Source organism: Sinocyclocheilus rhinocerous, unplaced genomic scaffold (genome assembly GCF_001515625.1).
Source record: "Sinocyclocheilus rhinocerous isolate Xijiao unplaced genomic scaffold, SAMN03320098_v1.1 scaffold97, whole genome shotgun sequence".
Classification (NCBI taxonomy): domain Eukaryota; kingdom Metazoa; phylum Chordata; class Actinopteri; order Cypriniformes; family Cyprinidae; genus Sinocyclocheilus; species Sinocyclocheilus rhinocerous.
The window spans coordinates 1-21,679 of NW_015666183.1; the positions used below are offsets into that span (position 1 = coordinate 1).

General features: G+C 36.1%; 2 protein-coding genes across 2 annotated transcripts; one reads left to right on the forward strand and one right to left on the reverse strand.

Moving 5' to 3' along the window:
• Positions 1-3,851: 3,851 nt before the first annotated feature.
• On the reverse strand, positions 3,852-9,256 carry steap2 (STEAP family member 2, metalloreductase). Its single transcript, XM_016543323.1, has 3 exons — positions 9,114-9,256; positions 6,745-7,283; positions 3,852-4,484 (listed from the first exon to the last, which is right to left on the reverse strand). Exons 2-3 carry the CDS (start codon positions 7,243-7,245, stop codon positions 3,855-3,857), a joined length of 1,131 nt encoding a protein of 376 aa, XP_016398809.1. The 5' UTR covers positions 7,246-7,283; positions 9,114-9,256; the 3' UTR covers positions 3,852-3,854.
• Positions 9,257-10,967: 1,711 nt separating this feature from the next.
• On the forward strand, positions 10,968-16,407 carry LOC107732049 (uncharacterized). The gene is made up of 7 exons (XM_016543283.1): positions 10,968-11,065; positions 11,352-11,413; positions 12,058-12,196; positions 13,554-13,662; positions 14,797-14,916; positions 16,138-16,216; positions 16,316-16,407. The coding sequence occupies exons 1-7, from the start codon at positions 10,968-10,970 to the stop codon at positions 16,405-16,407; spliced, it is 699 nt and encodes a 232-aa protein (XP_016398769.1).
• The last annotated feature ends 5,272 nt before the right edge of the window (positions 16,408-21,679 follow it).

Below are 21,679 nucleotides of genomic sequence, written 5' to 3' on the forward strand. Positions count from 1 at the left end.
TTATTTATGACATGTTATAAGTTTTATAGGGTTTGGTGCATAACAAATATATAAAAACCGGGGAAACATATGTAATTATGTATTTACTTTTTATGATTATAATGACAATATGATGAAAATGGTTATTACAATTACAATTAATAATAATATAACTGAAAAAATAATATAGTTTCTATTAATATCATTGTATCTTTACATTTACATTTAGTCATTTAGCAGACGCTTTTATCCAAAGCGACTTACAAATGAGGACAATAGAAGCAATCAAAATGACAAAGTCAAATGACAAGTCTCGGTTAGCCTTACGCAGTACACGTAGCAAGGTATTTTATATATATATATATATGTATATATACACACACACACACACACACATCTACACCTTCATTTGAGTCCAGCTGTGTTTGATTATACTGATTGGACTTGATTAGGAAAGCCACACACCTGTCTATATAAGACCTTACAGCTCACAGTGCATGTCAGAGCAAATGAGAATCATGAGGTCAAAGGAACTGCCTGAAGAGCTCAGAGACAGAATTGTGGCAAGGCACAGATCTGGCCAAGGTTACAGAAAAATTTCTGCTGCACTTAAGGTTCCTAAGAGCACGGTGGCCTCCATAATCCTTAAATGGAAGACGTTTGGGATGACCAGAACCCTTCCTAGAGCTGGCCGTCTGGCCAAACTGAGCTATCGGGGGAGAAGAGCCTTGGTGAGAGAGGTAAAGAAGAACCCAAAGATCACTGTGGCTGAGCTCCAGAGATGCAGTCGGGAGATGGGAGAAAGTTGTAGAAAGTCAACCATCACTGCAGCCCTCCACCAGTCGGGGCTTTATGGCAGAGTGGCCCGACGGAAGCCTCTCCTCAGTTCAAGACACATGAAAGCCCGCATGGAGTTTGCTAAAAAAACACCTGAAGGACTCCAAGATGGTGAGAAATAAGATTCTCTGGTCTGATGAGACCAAGATAGAACTTTTTGGCCTTAATTCTAAGCGGTATGTGTGGAGAAAACCAGGCACCTGTCCAATACAGTCCCAACAGTGAAGCATGGTGGTGGCAGCATCATGCTGTGGGGGTGTTTTTCAGCTGCAGGGACAGGACGACTGGTTGCAATCGAGGGAAAGATGAATGCGGCCAAGTACAGGGATATCCTGGATGAAAACCTTCTCCAGAGTGCTCAGGACTTCAGACTGGGCCGAAGGTTTACCTTCCAATAAGACAATGACCCTAAGCACACAGCTAAAATAATGAAGGAGTGGCTTCACAACAACTCTGTGACTGTTCTTGAATGGCCCAGCCAGAGCCCTGACTTAAACTCAATTGAGCATCTCTGGAGAGACCTAAAAATGGCTGTCCACCTACGTTTACCATCCAACCTGACAGAACTGGAGAGGATCTGCAAGGAGGAATGGCAGAGGATCCCCAATTCCAGGTGTGAAAAACTTGTTGCATCTTTCCCAAAGACTCATGGCTGTATTAGATCAAAAGGGTGGTTCTACTAAATACTGAGCAAAGGGTCTGAATACTTAGGACCATTTGATATTTCAGTTTTTCTTTTTTAATAAATCTGCAAAAATGTCAACAATTCTGTGTTTTTCTGTCAATATGGGGTGCTGTGTGTACATTAATGAGGAAAAAAAATTAACTTAAATGATTTTAGCAAATGGCTGCAATATAACAAAGAGTGAAAAATTTAAGGGGGTCTGAATACTTTCCGTACCCACTGTATATATTATACACACACACACATACATATACACACACACGCACAAAGAAAAACAAGTAGATAGAATAGAAAAAATAGAAAGCTAGTGTTTTTTTTAAAATAAAAAAAAAGAAGATAAATTAGAATTAAAATAGAATAGAAAGTGCTAGAGTTAGAGGGTCAAATAAAGGTGGAACAGATGTGTTTTTAGTCGTTTCTTGAAGATGGTTAAGGACTCAGCTGCTCGGATTGATTTGGGCAGGTCATTCCACCAGGAGGGAACAGTTAATGAAAAAGTCTGTGAAAGTGATTTTGTGCCTCTTTTAGATGGCACAATAATACGCCGTTCACTTGCAGAACGCAAGCTTCTAGAGGGCACATAACTCTGAAGTAATGAATTTAGGTAAATGGGTGCAGAGCCAGTGGTGGTTTTGTAGGCAAACATTAATGCCTTGAATTTAATGCGAGCAGCTACTGGTAGCCAGTGCAAATTGATGAACAGAGGTGTGACATGTGTTCTTTTCGGCTCATTAAAGATTAATCTTGCAGTGGCATTTTGGATTAATTGTAGAGGTTTGATAGAAGTGGCTGGAAGACCTGCCAAGAGAGCATTGCAATAGTCCAGCCTGGATAGAACAAGAGCTTGAACAAGGAGTTGTGTTGCATGTTCTGAAAGAAAGGGCCTGATCTTCCTAATGTTGTATAAAGCAAATCTGCAGGACCCCAGTTTTAGCATTGTGGTCTGAGAAATTCAGCTTATCATCAATCACAACTCCAAGGTTTCTAGCTGTTTTTGAAGGAGTTATGGTTGATGAGCCTAACTGGATGGTGAAATTTTGATAAAGTGATGTGTTTGTTGAAACCACAAGCAGTTCTGTCTTAGCCAGGTTGAGTTGAAGGTGATGGTCCGTCATCCAACAAGAAATGTCTGTTAGACATGCTGAGATGCGAGCAGCTATCGTCGGATCATCAGGATGGAATGAAATGTAGAGTTGAGTGTCATCAGCATAGTAGTGATATGAAAAGCCATGTTTCTGAATGACAGAACCTAGTGATGCCATGTAGACAGAGAAGAGAAGTGGTCCAAGAACTGAGCCCTGAGGCACCCCAGTAGCTAGATGTTGTGACTTGGACACCTCACCTCTCCAAGATACCTTGAAGGACCTATCTGAGAGGTAAGACTCAAACCACTAGCGCGCGGTTCATGAGATCCCATTTTCCAATAGGGTTGGACAGGAGAATCTGGCGGTTCACCGTATCAAAAGCAGCAGACAGATCCAGCAAGATAAGTATAGAAGATTTGGAAGCCGCTCTTGCCAGTCTTAGGGCTTCAACAACTGAGAGCAAGGCAGTCTCGGTTGAATGTCCACTTCTGAAGCCAGAGTCAGTAGGATTTTGTGATTTGCGCCATACTCTTTCTGCAGCTCTGAGCTTAGAACGATGCTCACGGAGAACATCAGATAGCCAAGGGGCAGAAGAGGTGGTACGAGCTGGCCTGGAAGTCAAGGGGCAGACAGTGTCTAAACAAGACGTAAGAGTGGAGCAGAAAGTATCAGTAGCACTGTTAACATCAAGAGATGATAACTGTTCAGGGGAAGGAAGCAAAGATGAAACCATAGCCGATAGCCGGGAGGGTGAGAGAGAGCGTAGGTTACGTTGAAAAGTGACATGTGGAGGGGTATGTGTTGTGTCAGGAAACATGTTGAGGTTAAGAGTGAGGAGGAATTGATCCGAGGTGTGCAGTGGAGTAACCACTACATGATCAGTGGAGCAGTGTTGTGTGTAAATAAGGTCCAGTTGGTTGCCTGATTTGTGAGTAGCCGTAGTTAATACTCGCTTGAGATCAAAAGAGGCAAGCAGAGTGTGGAAGTCTGCAGCCTGAGGTTTATCTAGGTGGATGTTGAAGTCTCCAAGCATAACTAGTGGAGTACCATCCTCAGGAAAGGTTGAGAGCAGCACATCTAATTCTTCCACGAAGTTACCTAGTGGTCCTGGGGGTCGATAAACAACTATAAAATGGATTTTAAGAGGGTGGGTAATAGTGGCTGAATGTGATTCAAATCTTTATGTATTTATGTATGTATTCATATATTTATTTTATATTGTATTAGCTATTATTATTATTATTATTGATGTAATATTAGCTACACCCTCAAAATATAAAGTCCAGAATAAATGTATGAGCAAAACAAAACAAAAACACTTCCAACACAGTGGAAATACTGGATCTCACTGGTGTAGAACACACACAGACCTGCTGATAGGCCATGTTGAGCATCAGGTATCTCTCTGAGCGTCTCATGGGCAGGCAGAGGCTGTACAGCACGTGAATGCAGCCAAAGAAGAAGCTCAGCAAGCCCAGCTGTTTGCGGCTCTCCAGCCAGCCCTCCAGCCAGGGCGGGAAGCGGCGGTACTTTGTCCCGTAGATGAGCTGGTACACAGCAGCAAGCTGTCCTGCTAAATACACCAGTGCTAGCAGAACGATAGCCACTATAGGCAGTGTCCTGTTCACTATTTCCAGAGGAATCTTGTAGAAAAAACTCTGTCTGGTCTTCATATAAGGATGGATAATGTCCCGCACAAAGGAGTAAGCGAAAAAGAAGATGGACAAGGCGACCGCGGTCAGAACGGGTCCTTTCCAGGCGGTGAAGAGATGCAGAGGCATATTCTCAATCTCTTTGGCAGAGGAGAGCGCACCCATGTCCACAGGGATGAAAGTGAGCTGACGGGCCATTTCAATGAGCTGCTGTCGAGCATCCACTGAATTACTGCAAATATAGACCTGTAGAAAGAGATTACAAGCAATCAATAATCGCTCCTTTCAAAACCTTCATCATTCACAGCAGCAATTAGGCTGATATATTGGTGACCAAATCATTGTTGGCCAATTCCAGGTTTAAATTAGATTGTGAATACCAGATTTTCAATGTGGTCTCAGACTTTAGATCCCACTGTATATATGCATTATAGTTTACAGTAGGAACAATTCCCTAGAACCCATAACTAGAGTGGAATTAATTCACTGAGTTTATAAGGTTTCAAAATTAGACTGTGAGATAAAAGCAAGTTTATGGCATGACTGTAATGGATCTTTCATTGTGTTAATAAAACCTTTTCCTTTTTCAGCTCACAAAGTTTCCAAAGAGGGCAGATCATCTGTTCATCATTCGAATCAGCTGCTCACAGAAAGTAAGGCATTTACTTTCACTGCTGGCTGGAAGAGCCATGGGTCTCTGCTAATACGAAGAGACATAATCCTCATCATCATCTTCATTCCTTGGACACCAAGTCACTTCAGGATTGTCATTAGCATACCGAGGACTGTATTTTGTTTTTGACCCACAGCATTTAGCACACCGTTGAACACAGCAGGGTCTGTAATATTTTATTTTTGTTGTATTTTATTTTGCCTATACTGCAGTTATAGAGCAGTAAAACAGAGTAGCCTATATCTGTGTTCTTTAGTAAAACTAAAACTATTTCAAAATATTTTTTTCATTAAATGAAATAAAGTTATAGAGTAGTAGATCTGTGTTGTTGAAACAAATTTCAAATATTTTGTCATTAATTGAAATAAAGCTAAAATAAAATGCAAGTATTAGATGAAAAACTCAAATTAAAATAAGAAATATTGCCTTGTCAACTAAGTGAAACAAAACAAATTTAAATACCAAAATGTTTGAAAATAAAACTGAAGTAAAGCTGAATTGAAGTCGTTTTTAAAAAATAAATAACAGAATTACTAAAACTAAAAATTAAAAATTAAAACAAAAAATTTAAGCTACTTCAAAATATTAATAAATAAGTTTAAGTACTAAAATTACAAAAAAAAAACTGAAATAAAAAGTAAATTAAAGCTGAACAGAAATACTTTTTTACAAAATAACTAAAATTACAAAAGCACATAGAAGAATTGCTAAAACTAAAACTGAAAAATGTAAAAACTAAAAGTAACTTTATAAGTTTTATATTTATGAGTTTAAGCACTAACATTTCTAAACATAAAACTGAAATAAAAAAATTTAAGCTGAATAGAAATATTTATAGTAATAATTACAAAGGCACATAACAGAATTAAAACTAAAAATGAAAAATGAAAACATAAACCTATTTATTAATATTTTGAAGTAGCTTTAATTTAAGTACTAAAATGACTAAAAATAAAACTTAAATAAAAATAAAGTAAAGCTGAACAGAAATACTTTTTACAAAATAACTAAAATTACAAAAGCACATAGGAAAATTTCTAAAACTAAAACTGAAAACTGAAAACAAAAAAACAAAGTAACTTTATAATATTATATTTATAAGTTTAAGTACTAAAATTGCTAATCATAAAACTGAAATAAAAAAATGTAAGCTGAACAGAAATAGTTATAGTAATAATTACAAAGGCACATAACAGAACTAAAACTAAAAATGAAAAATGAAAACAAAAAAGCTACTTCAAAATATTAATAAATAAGTTTAAGTACTGAAATTACTCAAATTAAAACTGAAATAAAAATAAATTAAAGCTTACTAGAAATATTTAAAATAATAATAATAATTACAAAAGCACATAGCAGAATTACTAAAACTGAAAACAAAAAATTTAAGCTACTTCAAAATATTAATAAATATGTTTAAGTACTAAAATATTCTAAATAAAACTGAAATAAACAGATTAAAGCTGAACAGAAATATTTGTAATAATTGTAATAATAATTACAAAAGCATGTAACAGAATTACTAAAACTAAAATTATAAAATTAAAACATAAAAAAGCAACTTCAAAATATTAATAAATACTATAGTACAGAAATAATACTTCAATTCCACTGGTACTATATAGACTGCGAATGAGTCCAGGTCGAGACACTGTGTCTGGGCTCAGATACACCTTGCGCAGACTGTTCTGAAGCTCTGAACAGAAACATTTTGTACTGTGTGTTTTATTTGGCCAAGCTTGCTAAGAGATTATTTGGCTCAGCATGTACAAAACCTTTAGACTTTCCTGAGTCTTGTGGCTATGGAAGTACACTGAATTTTGTACAACGTACCTGTCGACTGGAGTCTCTGGGGCCTGACTGCATGGCCCAGGACGAGATCACATTGAAGCCTTTGACCACAATGGATTCTGGGAATAGGGACGCTAGGTATTCTGCGTTTGATTCTGGATACTGGTTGACCCGTCTGTTGTTGCTGACATCCACCAGTATTTTTCCAGCCAGCAGGTGTTTGATGTCCCAGAGGGAGGAATAGTGCTCTCGGCGAATGGCCAGGAACACGATGTTGGCCTTCCACACTGCGTCCTCGTGATGGGTCACGTCTACCACGTGTGGGAACGACTCGGCCGCTCTCTTGGGCTGACGGCTCCCCACCACCACGCGAAAGCCGCTGCGGAGCAGCCGCAGGGTCAGGCTTTTGGAGAAGTCTCCAGAACCGATGATGCCGACCGTGGGCTTGCCCGATCCCTCTTTGGACCCGTTCTTCAGCCCGTTTGGTAGGAAGCAGACTTTGGTGCTGGCCGGGCTGCTGCCCAGCAGGGAAATAGAGTCCATTTTCAGGCCCGAAGCACCTCGTACTGGATCTTAAGACACTTATGGAATAATGCTTTGTTAAGGGTTAGTTCACCCAAAAATGAAAATTAGCCAGTGTTTTACTCACCCTCAAAGCATCCTAGGTGTATGTGACTTTTTTTCTTTCAGACGAATCCAATTGGAGTTATATTAAAAATTGTTCTGGCCCCTCCAAGCCTTTCAATGGGGGTAAGCGGGTGTTGGTTGTCAACAGTTCAGAAGACGTGAAATAAAGTGCGTGCATCCCGTGAAATAAAGCGCGCGCATCCTTAATAAAACGTCCCTCACACAGCTCCGGGGGGTGAATAAAGGCCTCCTTTAGCGAATCCAAACATTTTTTAAAGATATTAAAAAAGAAAAATTTTAAAAAGATATTTAAGATATAATAAACACTTTTTTCTCACTTCCGCTGACTGTCATACGCGGAAGCCGTTCCGGCGGATGACGTAAGACGTTGAGCGTTGCGTGATAATTGACGAACGCGGAGACAAAACAAAACAAAACGCCGGTCATGAATTAGAAGTACAAAACGAGGATTTGTAAAGAAGAATGTCGGAGGATTTCGATATAAGCCAAGAGGAGACTGGTTTTCCTTTGCTAAAGTAAGGAAACTTTGCTTCCTTTGCTCCTGCATTTCTCAGAGGCGCGCGCACGACGCATACGTACTACGTCATCCGCCTGAACGTCTTCCACGTACCACAGTCAGCGGAAGTGAGAAAAAAGTGTTTATTACGTTTGAAATATGGATATTTATCTTTAAAAAATGCTTGGATTCGCTACAGGAGCCCCCCCCCCACGCACTTTATTTCACGTCTTCTGAACTGTTGACAACCAACACCCGTTTACTCCCATTGAAAGGCTTGGAGGAGCCAGGACAATTTTTAATATAACTCCAATTGGATTCGTCTGAAAGAAGAAAGTCACATACACCTAGGATGCTTTGAGGGTGAGTAAAACACAGGCTAATTTTCATTTTTGGGTGAACTAACCCTTTAAAGGCGATCTCAGATGCCTATTTTGTGCAATTTGGTTAAAATCTCTTTAAACTTGTCAAGAACTAATATTTCACCCCACAATAAAAAATACAAATATATTTTATATATTTTATTTTGAGATGAAATATCACTGGAAACATCCTTTCTGGACATATTTTTACAAAATAAGAAAAAGTAAGTTATTTTTTTGTTTTTAATCATGGTGGTATTTATGTCCTTTATTTTGTAGAAATGTGTCCTGATAGCATGATTTTCATTATTGTATTACACTAATGAGAAACTAATGACAATCATCATTGAGAATAATGACAATTTAAACTCGCAAGTAAACTATCTGGATGTATTATAGCAGGGGTGCCCAACCCTGCTCCTGGCGATCGACTGTCCTGCAAAGTTCAGCTCCAACCCTAATCAAACACACCTGAAGCAACTAATTAGGGTCTTCAAGATCACTTAAATAAAGATCCACAGGTTGGATGCATGTAATGTTTCCTCATAAAAACCTGTTTTAAAATGTAAAAAGGTATCCCAGCAATGAATACAGAATAGAATAGAATAGAATAGAATGTGTAATCAAATTCTGTATTCTTTTAATGTCATGACTTTGAAATCTCAGACAAGCTGTGTGACCTGTTAGAGTATCTAAGGTGATTGTTTGCTGGTATTGATACGATATATTTCATATATCATTCTTTATTCATCAAAGAAGAACAGAAACCATATCTAGTCTATATATTTATATAATATCAGGGGCAGGTTGCTGTGTAAATCACGCATAATGATGGTGGTAGAATAGAGCATGACGCACCCGATGTATATGTAATTGCCAAAAACATCTCAAGGTTATAACGTTACCTGTAATGGAATCTGCCGAGGCACCATCGAGCAAACAGATGAGATGTGTGTGTCCCTCACAGGTGCCTGTGTCCCCGCCCTCTGCTCTGTCCGTTTGATTTGCTCTGACCCACGCTATAGTCAAGAAGGGTCTGTAGTCGCACACGGAGAAACGGCAAATTTCTTCATTGGGCGGCAGCTGTTACTAAATTCTAGCTGCTATTTTCCTCTAGGGGGCGCGTGGAGGCTCAAAAAGAGAATTCTTCATTGAGTCAAATGTAAAAATTTAGAACGCTTTTAATTTCACTGGAATTATTTGTGCACGTAATAGTGTAATCGTTTTAATCTATACATTTCTTTGGTATTGACCCTGACATACAAATGGAAATAAGTCCCAATAATAAATCTTTAATAAACGATTTTGTGAAGCCTTCATTCATTAATCACTAACGAACGTGGTTGGTTCATCCTGCTCGGCGCTGAGAAAAACAACAGTTACCACGTGATAAGTCGTCATGAACAATAATTTAATCCTAAAAAATAAACTGATATTGTTTAACAGCCATTGTATTAAATATACCCAAGAAATTAAGTAGGAGAATGATTATTTAGACCGGTTCGTTTTTGACAATTTATTAATAACTTCCGGGCCGCTATACCTTCTAGTCACCATAAACCAAGCTTCACGATAATCTGCCGTTCTTGTTTGTTCTGTTTCTATGCTCTAACATGTTGGAGTGCGGCAGCATGTCTCTAATCTGCTGTGTGAAGACAGCCTCTGCAGCAGGATGCACCTCTGGGTTGATCTAGGCTGGTAACTCAATATTATAGTTAATAATAAAGCACCATCACTGAGCAAGACATGTTTAAAGGATGTTTATATAAGCCAAGATGCTGATTTTGAAGATGTAGTAGGTAACTAGACTATGTTCGTTTACTTTCATGAAAATGAAACTAATAGATGCTTTTAGAATAGTGTTAATGCACATAAAATAGGCTACTCTTTATCAGTTATACCTTTTAAATATGCAAATTATGCAATATCATATGCACAATTGATAGCGACCCCACAGAAAATGACTTGTTTTTGCTATAACGTGATACATATTTCACAACCTCTTCTCATAACATTGTTTATTTAACTATATTTAAATATTTAATATGCATTTGGGGAAATAAACTAGTTTTGTGCCCGTTTTAATATAGGTTGTTTCATAAAATACCTCAGGAAAAAAAAACAGTCAATTACCAGCAATATAAAATAAATCAAATGGTTATTTAGAAGAAAAAAATAATGAAATAAATTAAATGTTTTTTTTTTTAAATTCAGTTGAGCTTTTTTTCTGACTTCTGGTGAATTGCACATCACAGGTGAACAATCAAAGAGCAAAGCACTGTGACAAAACCCTTTCAGCCAAACACTGATGACATTTTCATGTGAGAAGGATTGAAACAATTCATTAAAATTAAAACCCCTGCTATTATGGGCTGTACAACAGATTACTGGAAAAACCTGATAATAATGACACATTCCACCATCTCAATGCTGGTACACAGAAAGGCCGAAACAGACAGTATACTGGTTTAGGTTTAATTTAAAATATAGATAGATAGATAGATAGATAGATAGATTAGGGACAGTGCAAGTAGACTGACATTTATTGCTTGACTTTGTGTCAAAATCTGTGATACCTTAAAGGGTTAGTTCAGTCAAAAATGAAAATTAGGCTGCGTTTCACTCACCCCCGATGCATCCTAGGTGTATATTCTTTGGCAGGAGTGTGGACCGAGAAAGAGCCAGCAGGAAGAGCATGCTGACGACAACATGTCAATTTCTCCAAAAATAGCGCCTTCACTCTTTCCTCCAGTCCTCCGATGAGTTCACACTGCTGTTTACCCCTTTTCTTCTTCAACTTCTGTGCAACAGCAGGACAGCAGCTTCAGGCCTGCAGATACAGCATGTTGTTCCTGACCATAATCCCATTCTGCTGATTCTCTTCTTCTCTATCAGCCCCACTTCAGATTAAAAACTATGGGACAGAGAGCTTTCTCTCGTGCCGCTCCGAGGTTATGGAATGCGCTTCCTTTAAACATTCGAAGTGCTCCTACACTAAGTACTTTTAAGAAACTGTTGAAAACCCACTTTTTTAAAATTGTCTATTATGATTAAGTTGTATTTACATGTGACATTGTTGTAGCGCTTTGGGTTGAGAAAAGCGCATTATAAATAAAATGTATTATTATTATTATTATTATTATTATAATGCTGAAAGTCACTTACTGTGAGACGGGTAAAGCTGCAGCACATCCTGGAGGAGTGTGTATGGAGGTCAGAGGAATATCATATGATGTTGTTAGGAGGATGTTAGTGCACAGTTTGTGCATTGCATTGGTTTGAGGCCCTGGTAGTGATTATTAAACTGTGTAAAAATGCACTAAAATATTCCAAAAATGTAGAATCAGTTGTATCTGCACATCTACAAAAGATATTTTGAAGAACATTGATGTGTGCTCCATAAATGAAAATTAGTCATACAGTTTTGGAGCAACACGAGTAAACGATGACTGAATTTTCCTGTTTGAATGTTTCTTCCTTACTGTCTTGTCCAGACTGTCCTACAAAAACTCACCAGCTTTGTTTTTCCCAAATCCCTAATGTTTGTTCTAGTTTCTGATCCTCAATTTAAATAGGACCGTTAAGAATATGAGTAATTTTTGTCCTGGGGGGGATGGGGAGGACATCAGGGAAGGAGTGACTTTAATTCTACGTTTGAAAACTCACTTTAAAAAACGTAGTCATTCTTACTTCACACTGAGCTCAGCGTTCACACACCCTGTAGGCCTGTTTCCTTTTTTAGAGTTCAGTTGATGTTCTAATTAAATTGGTCAATTTCCCTTGCAGCCTCACTCACGACCATCCTATGATTCTGTTTCTGTTCTGTAAAGAGCTCTGGAAAACTTTCAGCTCTGACTGAACTAGTTGCAGCTACGAGACTGAGAATAATCATGCGTTTCTCTAACTTGCTCTTTATTGGTATTGTAACATTAGGAACATCTGAATTCTGCTCTGCTGGACCTCTTCATTCACAGTGCAAAGTCGAGTGGTAAAGTACTTTAAAAATGCATTAAAGAATATGAAATCTTTAGCATTAGATTTGCATACAGAATTTAAAGTTATGTTTGAGAAGAAACTTAAATAATGCAAGTGTATTTGTTTATTTTATATTATAAAATGTTTATATATGTATAAATTTATATACTGTTTGTGTATATTTATATTTGTAATATTATAGTTAAGTAAACCATTTCGATATACACTACAGTTCAAAAGTTTGGGGTCAGTAAATTTTTATTCTTTCTTTTTTTGAAAGAAATTAAAACTTTTATTCATGATGTGTTAAATTGTTAAGAAGTGATAGCAAAGATTTATATTGTTAGAAAAGTTCTTTTCTAAAAATGCTGTTCTTTTTGACTTTTTATTCATCAACGAATCCTGAAAAAAAAGTATCGCAGATTCCCAAAAAATATTTGGCAGCACAACTATTGCAAATATTGATAATTCTAATAATAAATCAGACTTTTTATTCATCAACGAATCCTGAAAAAAAAGTATCGCAGATTTCCAAAAAATATTTGGCAGCACAACTATTGCAAATATTGATAATTCTAATAATAAATCAGCATATTAGAATGATTTCTTAAGGATCATGTGACACTGAAGACTGCATTTAGCAAGATTACAGTTTTTTTCTGTATTTTTTTTTATTTATAGTTTTAGCTATAACAGTGATACAGTTGATTGAGAAAACTTTTTTTTTTTTCTTACCTGATCCCAAACTTTTGAACGGTGTATATTAAAAAAAAAAAAAAAAAAAAACAAAAACACAACAAAATTACTAAAACTTTAACTATATAAAATATAAAAATAAAAACTAATTCAAATATTAATCAGCTATAATCGTGTCCATGATACTAACACATGACTCATTTATAAAAAATAAAAAAAAATTATGAGGTTTTGATTAGTTAACCAAAAAGTTATGATTTTTTTTTTTTATCTTAAATCTTTAAGTTTAAACTGTTTTGTTTGTAGAAGTACATTTCCATTCAGAATTTTAGTTGTTTAATCACTATTTGTCTTTGTTCATTTTCCACTATTTAAAATATTTATATGTGGTTATAATGTTTATACAATGTATAATGTATTTAATTTCTAAGTATTCTTATTATGAATTCATTTAAATTTAGATTTTGGAGAAAATACATAGTAATTTTATAGTTTTATAGTAAAATAGTATAGTTCTATAGAATTATAAAGTAGATGTGGAGTTTGGGAAAAGGCAGTTTTTAAGTAGTCAGCGCAATAGCTTCTGTTTCCACTAGATGGCAGCATATATTGTATATAGGTTTAGCTATAACGGTGATACAGTTGATTGAGAACTTGTGTTTGGCTTTTCCCAGGTATTTCAGTCTCCCTTGCAGGAGTGTGTATGAAGCTCTGGTTGCACGAATTAAAAAGTGGAGGACAGTCTCAACCTGTGCCACGGGAGGAGAGAAATGTCTCTACAAGGTGTGTGATTTAATGTAAAGAGATGCGTTTATGTATCATCAGTGTAAACAGAGCCGGATTTACCTCTTATCGTGACATAGGCAAAACAAATTTTTGGGCCTCCCTTCCTTATCAATATATAATATTAGCACCCCAGCAAACAAAAATATTAATCAGTGGAAACTGTTACAGTGTTTTCTATCACAACAAGCGCTTATGTTCAGGGTTACGACCGTTTCTTTTGGTAAATATTATCAGTCAATAAAGATCGAATGTAGTTCTTTCTTTGAGAACGGAGAACCGTTCCATTAATAGGCTCCGGCGTCGTGGCCATACTACTTGTCCACTTTCGGGAGTGCATTATTTCTCTAATAATTTTAATGGCCTGGAGTCACAACCAATAGGCTCCGGCGTCGTGGCCATACCACTTTCGGGAGTGCATTATTTCTCTAATAGTTTTAATGGCCTGGAGTCACAACCACCTCAAGACATTGTTCGGATGATTTATTTCAAGACATCTGTCATGTTTCCGTCCTGAAATCGTGTGTGTGTTGAAGTAATTTCTTACTCACCTCATCCCAAACCTTCCTTTGCAAATTCCAAAATGTAATTTTAGAGCTAATAACAGACTTGCGCTATTGATATGCAGGCTAATGCAGTTATTAGAGAGATAGAGAGATTAAGCGCGTGTGAATAGACCTGCGTCTGTGCGTCCCTCAGCAGCAGCGTCTACTAATAGCGAATCTTTAAGTTGAACTGCTTCAAGAACCTCGCTACTAAGAGATGTCATGTAGCTTTTCATCTGTTAAACTATTTTATTGATAAATTCGCGGGGCAGCGCTGACAAGCATCTCCGCGTGTGTGCATCTGTGTGTGTGCGTCTGAGAATGAGAACCAGAACGGAGAAAGAAAGCGCAATTTCCGTAGCTACATAAAAAGGCGGAAAACATGGAAATAGTTTGTCATTTTTAAACTATTGGTTGTTATATTTGTCTTCTGGGGGTTTTGGTTCTTTACTGTTGTAGATTGCCCATAGTTTAAAAAATATACTGATATATATGAGCGAGCATAGGCATGTGCCTAGAATGCCTATGCATAAATCCGGCCCTGAGTGTAAATGATATGAATATTTTGCTCTTTCTTTTTCTCTTGTAGTTGCAGTCTGCATCTGAGCACTTCATATCAGCCAAACACACAACTCCAGTAAAGAAATACATTGATGACATCAACTTCCGACTCGTCTCCTATGGATTTTTCACACACTGCCATGTATCTGTAAGTGTCTATATACAAACAATCATCTAAATTTGACTTCATTTATATAAGAAAATCACGTTTGACCAAGCAAATAACCTGTTTAAACTTGTTCCTCAGGCGAGAAAGAAAGAGCAATTTCCGTAGCTACATAAAAAGGCGGAAAACATGGAAATAGTTTGTCATTTTTAAACTATCGGTTGTTATATTTGTCTTCTGGGGGTTTTGGTTCTTTACTGTTGTAGATTGCCCATAGTTAAAAAAAAAAAATTATATATCTCTCTCTCTTCATTGTGTTTGATTGAAAAACCATTAATGTAAAGACAAAACCAGCTTTTGAGGTGTATTGTCTGTGTGCAGGAAGTGGACTTACTGAAGCTCCAGGATACAAAGAGATCACCAGTGACTTCCTGTGCACCCAGCGCTCATCTGCTAACTGTACTGTGTACTAGCACGGAAACAAGACTTTTTTATATGCAAATTTTTATATTGAATTTTGTGGCTTTTAATTATGTTTATTAGATTTGAGGGCACGTGTAATCTCCTTAAAATTTACAAAATAAGCTTTTAACCAACATACATATTCCCAGGAACATAACCTGAACTACTGATGACTTATTTTAAGAAATTAATACTTTTATTCAGGAGGGACACATTCATTTGCTCAAGACGTTTATATTGATATAAAATAATTCTGTTTCAAATAAATGCTGTTCTTTTGAAGTGTGTGTGCATCTGTGTGTGTGCGTCTGAGAATGAGAACCAGAACGGAGAAAGAAAGCGCAATTTCCGTAGCTACATAAAAAGGCGGAAAACATGGAAATAGTTTGTCATTTTTAAACTATTGGTTGTTATATTTGTCTTCTGGGGGTTTTGGTTCTTTACTGTTGTAGATTGCCCATAGTTTAAAAAATATACTGATATATATGAGCGAGCATAGGCATGTGCCTAGAATGCCTATGCATAAATCCGGCCCTGAGTGTAAATGATATGAATATTTTGCTCTTTCTTTTTCTCTTGTAGTTGCAGTCTGCATCTGAGCACTTCATATCAGCCAAACACACAACTCCAGTAAAGAAATACATTGATGACATCAACTTCCGACTCGTCTCCTATGGATTTTTCACACACTGCCATGTATCTGTAAGTGTCTATATACAAACAATCATCTAAATTTGACTTCATTTATATAAGAAAATCACGTTTGACCAAGCAAATAACCTGTTTAAACTTGTTCCTCAGGCCATGTCAGTGTCAGAGACCTGGTATGCTGTCACAGATCACGGCACCAACTACTGTAATCTCTACAACTTAATAGAAGGTAAAATAGGTCAAAAGACAAAACAGCAGGCTGCATCTGATTGAAACGACACTAATGTAAAGACAAAACCAGCTTCTGAGGTTTATTGTCTGTGTGCAGGCAGTGGACTTACTGAAGCTCCAGGATACAAAGAGATCACCAGTGACTTCCTGTGCACCCAGCGCTCATCTGCTAACTGTACTGTGTACTAGCACGGAAACAAGACTTTTTTATATGCAAATTTTTATATTGACTTTTGTGGCTTTTAATTATGTTTATTAGATTTGAGGGCACGTGTAATCTCCTTAAAATTTACAAAATAAGCTTTTAACCAACATACATATTCCCAGGAACATAACCTGAACTACTGATGACTTATTTTAAGAAATTAATACTTTTATTCAGGAGGGACACATTCATTTGCTCAAGACGTTTATATTGATATAAAATAATTCTGTTTCAAATAAATGCTGTTCTTTTGAAGTTTTGAAGAATCCTGAAAGAAATATATCAAAAATATTAATCAGCACAACTTTTTCAAACGTTTTGAATGTTTCTTGAGCAGCAAATCAGCTTATTATAAAGATTCCTGAAGGATCGTGTGACACTGAAGACTGCAGTAATGATGCTAAAAATTAAAGGAATAAATTACAGTTTAAAATATATTCAAATAGAAATCAGTTATTTTTAATTGTAATAATATTTCACAATATTACAGTTTTTACTATATTTCTGATCAAATAAATGCAGATATTGGTGAGCATAAGAGACTTCTTTCAAACACACACAAAAAAAGTTTTTTTTCCCCCCTCTGTCCAATCAAATGCTCTGTAGAAGGAGAGTGTCCCGCCCTCTAGCAAAAGCAAAAGCTTCAATATGTCTTATTTTAGGAAATACAAAAAAAGAAACTGTACTTATCAAGGTGTTTTTTAAGCTGGCTTCCATTATGTATTAACTGCATAAGAACTTAATAGTTTAAAAATAAAACGTATAGTTCTAAAGTTGTTGCTATTGTGTAACTCTTCTAAAAAATAAAAAAAAAGACTTATTCTGTTTTATTCTTTGCTTGAGTTTTGTGCTCCTGCTCTGTATTTTCCTCCTCGGTCAATACGGATGAGGGTGACATTTCATATGCTGTCCTTAGAACAATGTTTGGAGACAAATATAGAAGTTCTCAATGGTGTTAGGCTCAGTGTTCTGCACGGACATTTTCTCTCTAAGGGCAGCAATATGCTCCGGTGGGTGCAGCCATCCATCATATATGTCTTGCACTCATCACTGAAGTCCTTCTGGTTGATGCCATCTGTCTTTGTCTGCTGCAGTGGCGCTCTGTCACCAGAAGAGGGAACTGTTTGCAAGTGTTTTTTTAGTACTGTCGGTGCAACGTTTTCATTAGATAAATAATATCTAAAAAATTAATTAAATTATATATTTTTAATGGTTTTCATTTTCTTCACTATCATAACTAATATTTTACATAGCATTTTTTGAAGCATATTAATTTTTTTTTTTTCAAACAAGCATATTTTTGTTTTCTCAACCTAGTATTATTTTTGGTTATTTTGATTATTAATAAAACTGTGACTTCCCACATCAATACTAGTGGTCAAAAATGTAACCCATATATTCAACATTCAAGGTTGACCAAAGGTAAAATATGAGGTTAACACTATAGTACAGCAGTGATGAGAGTTCATGGAAGAGATTGGACAGTCTCTTGAGTGAAAGACTGAAATGGTCGCTCTCAGGTGTGAGAAGTTTAAGTAGCTGAAAGAAGAAAGGTACTCCATTACAGCCCAGAATATTGCAGAGATTTTTCACATTCACTGAACCATTACTGTAGACTGAGAGACACAGTATTAAATAATGTCACACTGGAACCCACACAAACCTTTTATAAAACTGCAGGATCTGTTGATCTGCGCAATGCTGTGCCTGTAAACAAGAGATATAAAATTAGGGAAAACAGCGGATTTAGCTCAAGTTAACGTTTCTTTGAAGCTAGATCAAGTTTATTTAATTATATCTCTGTCATTTTTGCTTACTGTCAGTTTCTCTTTTCCTACTGTAATTTCTACACTGGGAGCATTTTGAATCTCTCTCAGAACCGAGTTAGCTGACTCCAGCCCTCAACATTACGAAGTATATCATTGATGAAAGGGTGCACAACCCTTTCAAAACCAATTAAAGAGGCCTTAGCCCGCAGGGGTGGTGAGGGAAGGGCTGACAGGAGACCACAGAGGAACTCAGAGAGGTAATCAGTGCCTTGCTTTTGAACAATATTGAAAAGCACAACAGTATCGCACAATAAATCACATTGAGCGGTGCAGGTTTTCAAGGACAAACAGGTCGTCTCCTTAAATACACCTTGTGACATGTTCACCTTTCTGTCTGCTGTCAGATTGTTTACTTATTTACAGTGTGTGTCAATAGCAGCCTGTCGCTAGTTATTAAAGCATGGAATTCGGTGACGTTATTTTATTGATTAAATACCACTGGAGCACTGACAAACACTACAACATTAGATTTTCCTTGACAATTTTTTAGTGATAAAATTGCACGTGTGTATTTTCGGCCAGTTGGTGAGAATTCCAACCCAGAGATGTCCGATTCGCAAATGACTCACTGTTTTGAGTCAATTCTGTTCAATTGAACAAAGCAATCTGAATCAGTTTGCAATTCAGTCTAAATCTTGAAACTGCAGTTTAAAGAATTGTTCCACCCAAAAAAATATAAAAATGCTCAGGCTTATGATACATGGGGCAACTTTTTGAGCAATTTTGCCGGGCATCTTTTTTTGAGCAATGTTGTTTGGGCACTTTTCCATTGAGAATGGGTAACAAATTTCTATATGGATACTTTAAATCGGTCATGGGCCCTGTGTCTCACCTGGTTGCCCGTTGACGGAAAATTTGCCCAAATTTACCCAGCAACATTGCTCAAAAAGTTGCCCCGTGTATCATCAGCCTTACAGTACATGAAAGCCAATTACAAACTTATGAAGCAAAAAAGTATTAAATGCTTTAAAATATAAACAATTACAACTTTAATGTGACATTTTACATTAAATGTGCAAAAAGGATGAATTAAAAGACATTTTTGCAGAACTGGCATCTCTGATTTCTCCAACCAAGTTTCAACATAGAGGAAACGTTATGATTTCAACCGAATGGGTCAGTGGTACATGTTGAGTCAACCTTATTTCAATGTTGAATGGATGTTTTATTTTGGACCTAATAACGTTCCGATTAACCAACCAAATAGTGAATGTTGACTAAACAATGAAAATTGATTGGCAACTGATACTTACCTTTACAACTAAAAATAGACATTGAATTGACGTCTGCTTGCTATTGACTTGAATTATTTGAAGTGCCATATGTAAAAAATAGTGTACATGGATATGGTAGTCATTATATATTTAATTTTCTATGACAAAATATACCATCACTACCACTTTTTTAAATTATAAAACATGTTTTGTTTTTGATTTTTTTTAATTACTTTAATTTTTTATATTTAAAAAATATGAAGTTGTTTAAACAGAGCTAAATTTGTCTTGATTTGTGTGAGTAGTTTGCCCAACATTGCATATTCATTGAAAATATATTAAAGTGGTTTTCTGGTATAAACATATCCCTACTCTTAAAGTAAAAGAGAAGAATATCTGCATAATTAAAATTAATGTAACAGTAATTTTGCATTTAAATTTACATCTATATTTCTAGTCAATGCCTATGTGACAGTGCAATGTTGCAGGTGTCCAAACACTGAACCTTGTGGCACCCCAGTGCTGAGAGTACAGGCTGAAGTGAGTCAGTCTTTCCAGCTGACTAGTTACGACCTGTTACCCAGGTAAGACTCCAAGACATTGAAGTTGCACCTGAGGCACACCTATGAGTTTTGTTATTGATGATGTTCAGGTTCTTTTTACGTGACGTAGTGAATATCACCCCACGTCTTTACCACACCACTTTTGCCCTCCAATTTGGCCTTCTCCTACTTACACTTTATAATATTATCATCTGAAAATCTCTCCTGCACAATCAGACCTGCAGATGTCATTATACTATCAGCACAGATTAAATTCTACTAGCATCATGGAGTGGCATGCATATCCCGAGGGCACATAGGCATAGAGCACTACCTGACAGCATTAGGCCTGTCACCAGCACCCCTCTGACATCTCTTCCCCCTCACTAGGCCTGTCATCACTAATCTTGTCCCCTTCTCACAGGAAAAAATCACAGGGAGAAACCCAATGTGCTCTCTGATTGGGATGTGTGAACTCGGAATGGAGACCATTAATCTGTTGCACCCAAGGTCCCCTCAATTTAAGATAAGTTGGTTTACTTTTTCTTTATTTTGTCATAAATCAGTTGCTGACCATTTGCCAGTTTTTAGCTTTTTATTCTATTGCTTTATTATTGTTGCAATATTTATTTTGTGCTGCTTTATTTGAAGGTATTTATATTTTATTTATTTATTTATTTATGTATTTTTTTTAAACAAAATGTATTTGAAAAAAAAAAAACAAGGTTGAAAGGTTGAAATTATGAGATACTATGTCATAATTATGACATAAAAAGCTAAATTAGGATAAACAAAAACATAACAATTACATAAAAAGTCAAAATTATGAGATACTACATCATAATTATGACAAAAAGCAAAATTATGAGATACTAAGTCGTAATATTACTAACATAAAAACGTGAAATTATGAGATATGTCAATTATGACATAACAAGCACAATTAGGAGATACTAAGTCATATAATAATAATAATAAAAAAGTTGAAACTATGTGATACTAAGTCATTATGACAAAAAATTTTTTAATTAAATACGAAAGCATAATAATGACAAAATGTTGAAATTATACTAAGATATATATTAATATATAGGTCAGTTATGAGATGAAAAATCTAAATTATGAGATCAAAAGTCTTTACTAACATAAGAATCATAAAGTCTGTTTTATGTCACCAATGAACTTTTCATGTCATTGTGGTGACTTTTTATCTCAATTTTTACTTTTTATGTTAATTTCGACTTTTTTTATGTTAATTTCGACTATCTTGTAAATTTGACTCTTTGTCTCATAATTATGAGTACATCATAATTTTGGCTTTTTATCTCATAATTTTGACGTTTTATCGCATAATTATGACGTGTGTCAATTTTGCTTTATCTCATAACTTTGACTTTACATGATTTATTTTATTTATTTATTTACTGAAATGTGCTTCCATAATATTTGGTTAAGTTGGAAAACTGTAAAAAAAAAGAAAAAAGGGGGGTAGCAAGCCAGATTAAAAATTTAAACCAATTACCACAGCTGAATGTGTCAGATCATATGCACAAACGCTAGGCCACTAATTTATAGATTTAAATAAGACCAAGTAAAATGGTTTAAACCCCCTTACTCTTTCATAGTAAAAGCCTGAGGTCTGTCCTTTGCCACTGATTCATGCGAGTGAAG